Raw genomic sequence first — 14,493 nt, forward strand, 5'->3', positions numbered from 1 at the left:
GATCTTTAACAATTCAGTTATACTGTAACGTTAGAGTAATGAGCTTGGAGAAGAGACCCACACAGGCACATAATCACACACACATCATCTTCATCCATCATTCTCTATCTTCCAGCCATCCAGGGACCAGGGCAGCGTGTTAAGTTCAGGGGCTAGCTGGCCTGCTGTACCCCCCCCCCCCCCCCCCCCCCCATAAAGGGTGTCAGCTGGAGTGGCTGCTGGGATGCTACGGAAGAGCAGCAGCAGTGGTGGCGGTGGGACTAAGCATACCCAGGGTCTGCCACGACATCTCTCCAAGCACCACAGTGGATCTCTGTCCGCTGGATCCACCAAAACCTGGGATATGGGTCGCAGTTCCAAGAACCCCAATCCTCTGAGCAGCATGGGGCTAACGTCTCACCTGGTGGGGGCACCAGGAGTGGATCCGGACTATGTAATGCATCTCGTGAATGATGTACGGGGCTTCGCTGATGTGTTGCTCAACCTGAAGGAAGCTTTCCAGAGTAAAGGTGAGTTCAAGTAGAGCTGGAATCAAGAGGTGTTTGTGCAGGAGCTGCCGAGGTCAGGGAAGTGGAAGACCATAAAATGACATAGTTGAGGAAGGAAAATACACCATTGGCTAACCTAATCATCAATCGGTCATTCAGTCATATGAAGTAATTGAAATGGCACCCAGTCAGTTCCTTCAATTTGTTCATTTAAATAGTGTAATAAGAAATAAATAAATGTGTATGTTGAGGGGTGGGGGTGGTATAGAAGCTCTTCTTAAACCTCTCACTGCTGGACGGGTCTTTCTGGTACCTTCTTCCTTAACAGGGTAAAAAGGCTGTTATCTGGGGGTTTTGGATCTTTAATGACTCTCCTAGCCTTATTCTTGCAACGCCTGGTGTAAATAAAATAAAATTAGGCCACAGTCTATTGTATCTTGAGCCAAAAAAAACACTCTTTGCAGGGCATTGTGGTCCAGTGATTTACCCTCCAGTATGCTCTTGATGGCGCAGGTAGAAATTCCTTAGTATTTGAGGGGACACTCGGAATTTCCTTCAGGCGTCTAAGGTGAATCAGCCACTGCCTTGCGCGGTGCCTAGGTCAGGCCCTTGGTGATGTGGACACCAAGGTACGGGGGGGTCCTTTCCTGCTTCTTCCCAAAGTTCACCATCATGTTCTTAGTCTTGCTGGCACTCTTGAGTGGGTTGTTTTCCTGACACCAGCGGGTCATGTCCTCTCCTTCTTTCAGGTAGGCATTTACATTGTGATCTGTGATCTATCTGTGACCCACCACAGCTGTGTCCTCAGCAATCTTGATGATGCTGTTGGAGTCGAAAGAGGCTATGTGTGTGTGTGTGTGTGTGTGTGTGTGTGTGTGTGTGTGTGTGTGTGTGTGTGTGTGTGTGTGTGTGTGTGTGTGTGTGTGTGTGTGTGTGTGTGTGTGTGTGTGTGTGTGTGTGTGTGTGTGTGTGTGTGTGTGTGTGTGTGTGTGTGTGTGTGTGTGTGTGTGTGTGTGTGTGTGTGTGTGTGTGTGTGTGTGTGTGTGTGTGTGTGTGTGTGTGTGTGTGTGTGTGTGTGTGTGTGTGTGTGTGTGTGTGTGTGTGTGTGTGTGTGTGTGTGTGTGTGTGTGTGTGTGTGTGTGTGTGTGTGTGTGTCCTGCAGTGAACCAACCAGTGTTAAGAATGTGGGTGGAAGAGGTGTCCTCGCCCGTCAAAGTTGCATGTTCACTGTAATCTAGGGGTTATATGGTACTGATAACAGGATAATTTCATTTTTTTTGTGGGTCACTTTACACTAGTCTACTTTTACTTAAGTTGGATTTTCTTACGTATCTTAGATAGTCTATCAACACACCCTAGTTCTGTGTGTTTTTGTGATGTTACAAATAGAAAACTGAAACCCAAAGTATGCCAACATGACCGACAGCCATAACCACCAGTGTAGTGTCAGTTTATAGTGTAATAACAGCCTCACCGCTAACATGCTGGAGAGCTCGTAGTGTTGTTGGCATCTTAACAATACACAAACCCACACAGTGCTACACGCACACAAATACAGCAGACACCAGGGTAGACATAGATTACTTACTTTTTTCTGTTTTTCTCACTTGGTTTTAATGGCTTTGTTCTTGTTTGCAGACACATACAAACACTCCACCCACACAAATGCTCATGCAGTGTTTAATAATACTGCACAGTAGCACTGATAGTAACTTACTGTATGGTGTGTATAATCTTTCATTATCATTTAATCTGTGTATATATTTATTCATTAATAATTTACTCTATGGCTATCCTCTTGAAGTATAGCTTCTGGGCCACATGTGGCCAGCAGGCTGCCTGTTAAATAGGCTTAAAATTGTCAAAAATACAAAGTATGCAACTGCAGGTCTGGTTGGAGGAGTGAGTTGTTTAACCATTCCTCTGTCTGGAGGAGGGAGGCCTCTGGGAGTAAGCCTTGACTTGCGTCGTGCTGAGTGTTGCTCTGAGCCATCTAAAAAAAATTGTGATATTTGCCTCCCTGTTAACAGCAGCTCTTATTGTGCAGGTGAGAATGAAATCATACCATATCCCCCTCTAATGTTACTCAGCTATTAGTCATTTGGATGAGTGGTTTATTTGTTTTTTTCCCAAGAATTACTGACAGCGGTTTGGTGGAACAACTCATGAAAGATGCTGCTACTATAATGTGGTTTGCTGTCCTGTCAAACGTAAACATTGAGTCATTTTTATTACTAATTGGTTACAAAGAGTGGTGGAAAATGTCCACAGTTTAAATTAAATCCAAGTCAACAGTTCTCTGAACTTTAAATATACATGTGATCTGAGACTGCCCCAACAGTAAAATAAAACAGAAGAATCCACTGCTTTCCCACTTAAAAATAAAGATAAATGGAAAGCAAGGGGGGAAACAAGACAAAGCAATTTGTTTAAGAGACTGGCAGTTTTCAGCTTATGATCATGTGTTCTTAGCTTTTTAAGATGTTTCCAGCAGCCCAATGTACTATACATCCTGAACATTGTTATGAGTCTTGCTCCTGTTTGCTGACCCTGGAGGCATCCTGACAGTTGTCTCTTAAAGACATGCACTGAATATCACCTATCACCATTACCTCCATGTCCAAACACATAATTTAATACAAAAATGTATGAATATAACATATATGTGTATAAGATCTTTTGTTTAATGGTGATGAAAAGTTGTATTTTTACACAACTTAACATCTATTGGTTAACCGCATGTGATCGTGTTTTGCTTGAAAAGATACACAGCCTGGCAGCTAAAGGTCTCCATGGGGTTGAGGAAAGTTGCAGGAACAAGGTAGTGGGGGAAGCCGGGAGGGGGGTTAGCGAGGCACATGCCAGCTCTTGTGTTATTCTTTTCATATTTGGAAAGGTCTGTCACTGGAGTACTGTGTGAAACTGACACAAAGTTTTTTTTGTGCGCCTGTTGGGATATGGACGGTTTCTATTCCCCTCTGTGTGTGTCTCATAGCTCCTCGTACAGAGAAAACTCAGAAAGTTTAGATTGGAAGATGCTTATTTTTCCTCTCAGAACACCCGCCAGTTTTTAGCTGGAGGCACATGCATGCAGCATGTTTGGTTGACGGAAACCCACAGGGGAACTCCATCAGTGACCGTGAGCTTGAGTTAACTAGACCCACCACGTTTACACCCACGACTTCACACTTGTAGGCTCCCCAGGGTCAGATTCTGGTGTAGATTTACACTTTCTCTCATAACTGGGCCTTCAGTCAAAGTGCTTGCAGGAATTGTTGCCCAACAATAGTCAAGCTGTCAAAGAATGTAATCCAGGAAAAGAATTTGAGGCTTTATGAGTTTTGACTGAGTAGGTGACCCCTGTCCCCGTACCCATTGCTGTCCCAAGATGATCTTTGTCCGCTTGCATGTTCCAACACACACCATTGATCAATGAACCTTAACCTTTCACTGCTGTGCATTACACTCAAAATGTTATTTGATTGTTCAACCTTACATTTCAGTTAAATCGACCTAAAATTGTAAATACCAAAATGTTGACGTCATTTTTGAACAGATAGTCTAACATAAATCGTAAGTCTGGTCTTGGAAGAAAAGAGAGACAGCAGAGAAAGACATCAGGACTTTGCCCAGCAAAAGCTCCTTTCTTATGTTGAAATAACTAATAACACACAAAATGTGGCTTAAATTCCCCTTATATTAACATTGTACAGCATTTCAGGGCCAATATCATAAACGAGAAATGCAATAAAAGTTTTATTGGAGTCTGTATTGCTTTGCAGACGACAGCTTAGTTAATGGTTTTAATCAGGATGAAAAAGGAGTCCTCCACACACACAGCCGAGCTGCTGTCCCCCTCCCATCCCCCCACTCTCCTGCATACTCTGCATTCCTTTAGAACAAATGTTCACTTGTAGCTGTAGTGCCTTCAATAGACTAATGGTAGGTGTGAGGCAGATTGACTATAAAAACTCTCCAAGATAATTCAGCTTGAATTTGTGGTCATAAATACAACTCACCGGAGGCTATATAGCCAAGGTTGTCTTTCACTTCCAAATTTCAACCCAAAAAAAATACCATGAACATTTGATACCTTTTTTGCAATTGTAGCCCTTCTTAACAGATGGCAGTATATTTCTGAGTATACACATTAAATGAACGGTCCTTGGGGGAATCCCAACCTGTGTGTGGAAGTCATCTGACAGGACAAAACTGTTTGAATAATTTGATAATCCACTTTGTCAACTGTGAAGTGTCATTTCACCATGCTACTGTTGCACACGCTCATGTAGTAAGCACAAGTAGTGTTTCTTCATCATTTTACAGCCTTGTTTTGCTTTTATTTATGGGACCACACAGGCGCAGACCAAATGTACATGTATTCAGAAATGTGTCCTATTTAACCAATGTTGCTGTTGTTGCTGCATGTTGCAAAACAACATGTGGATTGTCCTCATTATCAAGCCAAATAGAGTTTAGGAATGTGTGTTGATAAATGTGTGGTGGAAGTTATGGATAATGTGCAGGCCAACATGGCTTAACACGATGAAGTTTTTACTTGAAATGGCTTTTGTTACAACAACAGAAAGCCACCAGGACACTGACTCATAATCTATTTCCTTAAATGTTTCTTTGCTTAAAGGAATTGGGTTATGCATTTTAGCCTTTCAGCCTCAGGTGGAAAAGAAAAAAGTGTTTCACAGCACTTCTTTTACAGTTCTACTTCAGGGTAGAACAAACAGCTCACACCATAGTTGCTGAGTATGAGGATACAGCTTATTTACCATAGATAAACAGAACTGGTTTTGCATGCAGTGTAGTGTAATGCAAGATTGAGTAGAGGTATTAAATGTCTTAAAGTGAGGAGGAACATGTCTTGCTGAATCCCAAATCCTTGTTAAAACTGTCTGTGTCTGGATTGTCAAATGGCTTTTTTCAACTGTTGGTGACACTGATAAGATCTGGCTGTTCTTTTCACAGTACCAGTCTGTATCTGTGTTGTTGTCAGAAGAAAATACTTTTTTAGAGCGGTATATAAAATCTTCAGGAAGAGTATGGTTGTATCTTGCAGATACTTGTTTATTTACTACTAATTGTGACAAATTTGTTCATTAGTGGACTTTTTTCAGCTTAAAATGTTTGTATTTGCAGTTACTGGAACTGTTTAGTTTTGTGGGGCCAATTGAAAATGATAAAATGTGCTTTAGTGGGCCTATTAGAGTAAATTCTGGCATTATATTCCTTCTATCCTTTTCTTGTAGAATAAGGCCCACATTTAAAATGTGAAACAATTAAAACCCTGTTTACTGGCTATAAAAGCCAACACCACTTTCAAAAAAAAAAATACCCAGCAATAGCTGCCACAAATATCTCCCCACACAAGTGCCCTTGTGCCAACTGAAGTGGATACTTGCAGGTGGTGCCCTCAATCAAGAGAAAAGCTGAATTCTAGCACATAATAGTTTAATGGCCTGCTGCTCTTAGGAGAAAGAAAGGAGAGATTTGTTGGGCAGTAACTTTCCCCTGTGATGCTGAAGGATGTTTTTGTGCAAGCTTGTGGTTGGGGTGTGTTTCCTGGGGTGGGATTTATGGTTATGGGCTCTGGATGTTTGTGTAGGAGATTGGTCATGGCGAGGGCTGGATTGGCCATTGGAGCTCCTGCTAGCAGGGGGACGTCACTGCTGGCGATTGGGCCGACCTGCTGAAATTTACAGCTGTGGATCAGGCCCCAGCAGAGAGGGGCTGAGTCTCGTGGTGCTGTTTTGTGTGAGTCAGACTGTTGGTGTTTTTTGTAGAATACCAATAACAAATGTTATGCTTACTCAGTTTTGATGTGTGTCCCAACAAATTCTTAGACCTCTCGTTTCACACGTCTGAATGAATGAGTCATTTCTGATGCCTAATAAAGTAGTTTCCAACACGGATACCAAAACCTTGTGCTACCAACTTCTCAAGGTAAAGTCATCCCTAGATGCATATGGGACATCAGGGGTGGTATTACAGAAACTTCCTATCTTCAGTCCTAGGTTAAGATAGGAGAAGTTTAAGTTCAAGACTTTTGCGTATTTTTGGTATCTGAAAGTCGCCTTTTGCAAAAGATCTAAGCAAATTTTGGCAGAGCCCCATGACGGGGTGTCGGTCTGTCCAAAAAAGGCCTTAGGTCTTCGGCTAACCCCAGGATCATGGCCCGGGGTAGTCTGTATTGACTTACCAGTAATGTATTGTTGAAACTTCACACATCATTGGGATCAGCCAAGAGCCTTTCAACAAACATATTTTGTCTTTCATTATAAGGCCTACGTCTAAGATTTTTTGCTGCACTATATGTAACAAAAGAGCTGCCATCTTGCTAATTTGTAACACTAAAAAGTGACATTTAGGAGAACTTATCGATCATCCTAAAGTTAGGACAGTTTGTTTAGGATTTTGGTAACTTAGGACATTTTTCTATCTGGAGTTAAGTGAGGAGCACTGACTTTAGGACCGGCTGCTCTGTAATGACTTTTTTCCTAAATCCGAGCCTAACCATAGAACCAGACTTTCTTTGTCCCTGCTGACATTACGACATTACAGGTCTGAAACAACTAGGTTATTAATCTATTTTAGTCCTTTTTCATGCAAAAATACCAAACATTGTTTGTGTCCCGCTTCTAAAAGTTGAAGATTTGCTGTCTTTCTTCATCTTATATAATACTAAAATGAATATTTGGGGATATCATGCCACTCAGACAAGACAAACCATTCGACTGTCACCATGGTCTTTACGCATTGGTTAATATGTACAAGCTTTTATTTCCTGTTTTCCTTTTCTACTTTTTCTCACCTCCTTGTGTACCTGGTACCCTGTAGGTAGGATGCCTACATTCCAGAATGCAGTCTTGTCGTGCACCTGCTTTATAGTCCCCCAAACATATAATGAAGTGTCGAAGAATTAGACTGTGGAGCCTGGACCTCACAGAGTGTGTAGTTCACTAATAGGCTGAGAGCAGGTAGCTGTTTATGGAGTGCCTGCTGTTTACTGTCTGTGTGATGTCTGGGGTCCACTTTGTCTCCAAACAAGGCATGGGAAAGCCAGAGAGGCACCCAGCAATACTGTTTGTTTGGATGGGGGGGGGGGGGGGGGGGGGGGCTTAGTGTGTGGAGATGGTTTCCTGACCAAACAATTCCACCTGTCGCAGATCAGGTTGCAAGCAGCTCAACAATGCAAGCACAGACTATTACAGTGAGTATTTAATGTTTTCTGGCCCTGTGGCTTGTGATTGAAGGGATTTGTAGATAATCTGATTGTATTTTTTTTGGTTAAGGTGTCTTTGTGTGATGAACAATAAGTGGCCATTTCAATTTGTAGAGAAGCCCTTTGGGTGACGACTGAGTCACCACAGAGAACAATGTGTCACCATCCTGGAATGAGGCTGACGGACATGCATCTAAAAGAAAACCTGAAAATCATCTGTTGCTGCGAGTGTAAATCCGTCACCCTCCCTCCTTCCAGAGAGGACGGGGGAGGAGGGATGCTGATGGAGAAACATGGCCTCCTAGGCCTTTCAGTAAAGCCCTGCGGCTGTTTTCCCAAGCAGCACTGTGTCACTAGAGTTGCCGAGGCTTGTTTAATGTTGAGCAGATCGCGTGTCCAGACAGGCCAGTTGATTGCCTGTTGTTATCAGTGGGGGGAGTAAAGGCTGTAACCCCTGTCAGGCCACCTGAAGATTTGGATTAGATTGGTCATTCTCTGCACTAGACACACAATGAGCTTTGTTAGACACAATGGAACCCCCACACACAACAATATAAGTTGGGGACATTAATTTCATAGGCAAATGTTTGAGCTACTATGTTGTGCTGAAGTTGAGTCAGGACTTAAACCTCCCCAAAAGTGCTGCTTCAAACACAATGTGGGTTATGACTATTATGCAGAATTTTAGTGTATAGATTGACAGCAGAGAAGTGGTTTGAGAAGTTTCTCTTGACGTTTATATCCCTTCTTTTCCTGTGGAAACTTGTCACTAGTGGAATTCATTGTAACGGACATGATTTGAAAGGTGGCAGTAAAATGATGGTTGCTTCAAATGAAGTCTACAGGGGCTGAATATTGATTCTGGGTCGTGCATTCCTGTGGTGAACCTGGACAAAATCTTTGGGATTATTTAAAGAACATAAGGGATTTATCCTTATATAATCCATTTTGTAGTATAGTCTATAGTTTACTCGCTATATTTTATAGAGACTTAAAAATTAAACGTGTGGGGACATGCGGACACAACAACATTTTTTTTTTCACATACTGAGCAGCAAGTAAAGCACCCTAGAAGCAGATTTTCCAATCTTAATGTTTTGGTTGTATTATGCATGTTTGCTTCGCAAACCAGAATATACATATATCAAATACTAGAGATGTTGAAGGGCCAGGGTCTTATTGTAGTTATGGAACACTGATAAAAACATTTACTGAAAGAAAGTACATATAGAAACATTTAGACTGCTAGATGGGTGACCTTTTTATTCCAAATTGAATATGAAAGTGTTCTGTAGGGCTACATCGACTTACCATAATTGCATTTTTAACGCTCAGCTGTCAGAGTTGTTTATGAAATAAGGTACTAGAAGCACGACTAGTATGATTGTTACATGTTGCATGAAATACATGTGATGGAATTGCTGAAACATCCCATGTGAAACTCCGATTAATTGATCAACAGGAAAAAAAAAAAAAAATTATAATTTAGTAGTCATACATTTTTGGCATTTTTAAATGCAATGCCCCAAATGTTTTTTTTGTACTTTTTTAGATCTATCACAGTCTTATACATAATACTAGAACTATTAACTATTAAGTACTATATTCATTGTAACTTTATTTTCCTAGGGGGGGGGTGTCTTGCAGATAATAAATGAAGCAGACCGAGCGTGAAGCATGGCTGGAACACCAGCTCATCCCATCAGTGTAATGAAAGACAAGGCAGCCCTTGAGCTGCGTTGCCGTTTGCAGGGGGTCCTCCTTTAAACAATATGGCCCAGCTTTATGCCCCAGTGCTGTTATCTCTACCAAAACAATGACATGGCCCCAACAATTGGCTGCAAATTTCTAGTGCGGTTTTTGATGCCATTGTTGTGACAAAACCACTCACCACTGATTTTTACCAGCTTTCTCTCAGAGGTCTCACGCTGCAGTGAGCACAGATCCTCTCACACAATTCAGGGGGCAACAATGGTGGTGATCAGTATGAGCTGTCACACAAAGTTTGACCTTGTTTTGATAACTTTATTCACATTTCTGATTGTTGAATACAATTCCTTTGTTTTGATTTTTTTTAATCTGGGTTTTTAGGGTGAAGAATTAATGATGATCTAAGTAGCCTAATTGCAGTTATGACTGTTCTGACATCCACATGCACAATGTGGAGTTTGAGCTATGTGCACACTGGTATTTGACAAACATGTAATCTTCATTTCAACCCGCACAGCATCAGTTTTTTGTGGATTTCAGATACAAAAGAATTAAACAAAAAAAAAAAAATAAATATATATATATATATATATATATATATATATATATCTTTGTGAAATTATGATGACAGTTTCTGTTTGTCATCAAATGTTCCATGGTCCACTTATATTTATATAACAGCTGCAAAGAGCATTATCAGCCCATGTAGAACTATAACTAGGGAAACATTTTGAATTTTTGTCAGCTCTGCATGAAGTGCAACTTGTTACAGGAAATATACACAGGATTTGCACAGCCTCTCTTCCTCAGATTCTTTTAGGGGTTATGCAAAATGTTGCCAGAGTTAATGCGTGATAGATGTTTTTAGCCCCCAGCGTTGCCCTGCTCTAATCAGTGCGGACATGTATTTTGCCCGCTAAAGCTCTCTCCTGCTGCTATTTGTTTGTTTGTGCCACTCCATTACAGTGTTTCGACTTGGCACAGTGGAGCATTTTTGACAGCTGGCAGTGGAGAGTAAACAAAGAATACAGCCGATACCAATCATGAAAAAAAAGAAGCTTTGATTGGCTTTAGTTCCATTCCAACAGATTGGCTCAGGACATCCCTCTGTCATTGTTGCCACAATATCACAGCCATTGTTATTTACTCACAATTTGTATCCCCTTCGCTTCTCTGAAGTACAGATTAGTCTAATTAAATCCCTCTCCTTTCAGAGGAAAGGGAAATGGGTGATCCTAATTAAAGTTACTGCTGTGATTCGGTAGCAGCCCCTTCAGGCATGCTCCACTTCTGTCATGCTAAGTGAAAATTGACCCTCAGTGGGACTGGCTCAAATGTACTAATGGTCAAACCACACAAGTCTTTGATAAGAAAATCTTCAAACGCCACTGACCTAACTGAAAATACCCTGACGACCACAAATGAAAAAGGGGAAGGTCCTTAATTAAGGGCCATTATCAGTGTCAGTTGGGAGGGGCCATACACCTTAAAGTGTGTGTTACAGGGTCAGGGACCTCTCGCCTTGGGGCAAGCGAGCAGGTGAGCCCACCCCTTCTATGGGATGCATGTTTTCTAATCCTGGGGGTTGGAGGCTTGGGACAAGGATTGGTTAGCTTCTAATCAGCAAGATGGGTCCTGGTGTTGGTTTTGTGTCCTATAATTTTGTGTGTTGAGTGTTTTCAAGTCTCCTTTATGTTGTGATCCCTAGTGATTCATTGTCAAAATCTTTTCTTGCTTAGCATCTATATTAATGTCCATCTCTCCTGTCGTTCTTCTGAAATAGTGTCACAGATGGCCAGGGCTTATGTCTCGCTTGCAGATTATGTCTCTTCTGCCATGTTTTACACCAGCCAATTGTTTTTGTGTGTGTGAATAAAGGAGTCAAATTGGTGACACACAGGCACTCATTTTCACGCCCTGTGTAATTCCTTTTAACGTTCCAATAAATTCAGTCTCTCATCTCATGCTGCTGCCTGTTAGGGTGGCCTTGATGAAAAACAGATGACTTTTCTGTTTCCAGACAGTGTCCCTGCCACTTCCAAAACAGTGAGTTAGACATGAACTCACCTATTGTCTAGTGCCAACTTGCAGAACCTCTGCTGATTAGCCTGCATCAAAGCAGGGCAGTCGAGAGACAGACTCTTTCTCTCCTGTTGTTTGCAAAAGATTCATTGTGTGTCAGGTTTTACTGTTTTTCTTTTGGGCCTTTATTTTGCCCAAGACCTTAATTGTCTGTAAAACAAACTCTAACTAGTAGTGCTTCTAGTCAATGCACTATAATACTACAATTGGGGAAGAGACAGTGGATTATTGCACGCACTGTTCCTGTTATTAAAAGCTTAGATTCTGCTTTGTCACTTTTTGACCTGCCTGCTCATGCATCACTACTGTGTATAGTTCCACCCTGCCGGCTTTCCAATTTACACAGATATTGGTTCACCACTGTTTTGGCTCTGTAACTACCTCCGCTGCCTGCTTAGAGGAGCAACAGATCTGTCCCTCCATTCCGTCTCATACCCCCTACCTTTTACACAAATGCCAGGGCTTAATAAAGGGAAATTGAACAGGCTGTGTGAAACTACTAATTTAAACAAAGACCTCACTACTTATAAATGGTGTACTTCTCACTCTCTGTTTCATGAAATTCTACAGGAAAGGCATGTTTTTCATAGCAGAATGACATTAGAATGTCATTTGGTTGGCAAAATAAAGGGATGGATGGATGTAATCTAAAAGCATTTTGTACATTCTGTTCCTCCTCAAGTGTCATCTTCTGAAACCTCAGTGGTTACAGAAAGAAATGCAAGATCTTCCTTAACTTTTTTGCTGCTCACACTGTCTGCTGATTGCTGCAGCAAAAGCATGCTTACATAATAGCTAACCTGTGTGACTTCAGTCACGTCTTAAATGAAATTCCTTCATCCTTAAGTAGTATGAGTTCCCTTTTATTGTATTGCATTTTTCAAATTGTACTGTATTTATTCAGTGCTCAAGCAGCAAACGTCAAATAAATAAACATTTAGCATTAATTATTAACTCTACCAGGACTCCAATATTTTGAGAGACACAGTGGCTATTGCACAGACACAATCTGAGACTTTTACTGTATGTTAACTGGGACCTTCGACTCTGCTTGTAACCACAGAAGCACAAAAAGCACGTCATCATTCATGCGTTGATCATCTCCACCTGTTGAAAGCTAGAAGTGTGACTGACACAGTGTGGCCTGTTTACATATACCTTTTCCGTTGTACACGGTGTCACTGCCTGGAGGAAGCAGAAAACAAGTTGCATCACAGTTTTATGTTGCAACAACTGAGTTAGTCACTGTCTCTCAACCACAACTGTCTTCCACTATTCATGTGGAGTCACAACCATGCACACAGATAAAACATAACATGTACTGTATCACTTGCCCTGAGGGAAATTATATGGATCACACAAAGGATGATGACAAAGTTTCTTAGTTCTAGTCTCAGGATGACAAAGTATTTGCCACGTAACAAACATGGCTAAGACAAAATGAATGTCAAGAATTCATTTGACCTGTGACTCAAAATGTAATGTGATGGTAGTGACTTTGACTAATAGATGAAAATGTGTGATTGAAAAGGATGCATGGTAGTTGGGTTTCAGATTTAATTGAGCTTTTGTTAGTCTTGTCAAGATCTTGATACTTGCGTGATTTGACCCGTCTGACTGACTTGTTTTTTCTCCTTTTTTTTCAGAGAACCTGGAAGGTCTTCAGGAGGTGGTACAGGAACGTTTGGCAGAATTGCTCCGCATCCTCAAGGCTGTCATCAGCAAACACCAGACACTCAACTCCGTAGACATCTTGGGAGCGGCTGGCACAGTCATTGCCAAGGTCAAAGGTCAGTAATTACTCATTAGCACGCATGGACGCACACAGACATACAGGTAAAAACACTCAGGCGCCCAGATGTTGCTCAGATATCTTGGCATGAAATTTCATTGTTGCATTACTGTTTCAGGCTAAGGGCCTACGTCAGTCTTCCAGACTTGTGTGGGAAATACCCTGCAGTAATATTTTATTGCTCTGTTCTTGGTCTAAGTTGATTTTGAGATTTCTTTCTAAAATGGCACAGTATGAGAAGTTATTACTCCTCCAGCAACAGATCTATTTCCCGTCTCCTGAATGAATACAAACACGAGTTCAGTCCACTAGAAATATGATCCACTCCAAGGGTGTTGCTTCACTTGACTTGCACACAAGAATCTTTACACAGAGACTACATGGCTGTAATTTGCATTCCATATTTCAGCGACCACAGAGGCCCTTTGGCAGGCTGCTTGTCGGTCAAACACATCTATTGTGTCTTCATTCTTTTCCCTGTTTTGTGAGGTGTGTGGTTGTCTGACAGCTCACCTGCCCTATCTCAATATCTGAGTTGTGACCTACTCCCAAAGAATGTGTAAGAATGCATGTCTGCATCTGTTGAGTAGTGTTTTGACAATGTTTAGAATGTAAAATGGAAACAAACGAGATCCATTGTTAGCCATCCAAATTAATTATTGCCATTGTTGAGACTTACTTGTGGCAGTGGCTCCATGGAACCAGTCATCTTCTTCAGTCTACACATTTATAAAGCATGGTTGAAGCCCAGTTAAACACAAATGATGAAATAAATGGGTTTCCGAAATGTCTCAAATACAACAAAAATACCTTTTGATAGTACAAATAGTAATGCACCAATCCAATGTGTCAGATCAGTATAAGCATCCATACTTAAGTCGTATACTGTGAAATATTCTTAGGAGCTTACTGTACTGTGTAAATTTCATACCATTACAGCCCTAGATTAGGTATGTGCAATATGTGACATTAATTTACACATAAAATGATTACAGTGACTTTTGTGCATTGAGGCGTACAGATCCTATACCATTTTTATGTATACATATTGGATTAGTACTCAGTATGAGCAGATAGCCTGAGTTGAGGAATCGGAATCTTTATTGGGAAAAAGCTCCCTAAATATGAAATACCAACACTCAATCAAGGTTTTGCCAACATTTGAGTGAATTTATTACTATCAGAGC

The 14,493-nt window shown here is 41.2% G+C and overlaps 1 protein-coding gene across 1 annotated transcript in view; it reads left to right on the plus strand.

Annotated features, from left to right (window-relative positions):
* Positions 1-223: 223 nt before the first annotated feature.
* The window catches only part of LOC310957444 (rho GTPase-activating protein 29-like), a gene marked incomplete at its 5' end in the record, with an annotated part of 30,859 nt that continues 16,589 nt past the window's right edge, over positions 224-14,493 (plus strand). Inside the window, 2 exons of the mRNA XM_083928005.1 lie at positions 224-509; positions 13,161-13,304. Of these exons, the coding sequence (XP_083784131.1) occupies positions 224-509; positions 13,161-13,304 (430 nt within the window). The remainder of the gene's footprint in view (positions 510-13,160; positions 13,305-14,493) is intronic.

The sequence above is a fragment of the Echiichthys vipera genome (assembly GCF_963691815.1).
Source record: "Echiichthys vipera genome assembly, chromosome: 15".
Classification (NCBI taxonomy): Eukaryota; Metazoa; Chordata; class Actinopteri; order Perciformes; family Trachinidae; genus Echiichthys; species Echiichthys vipera.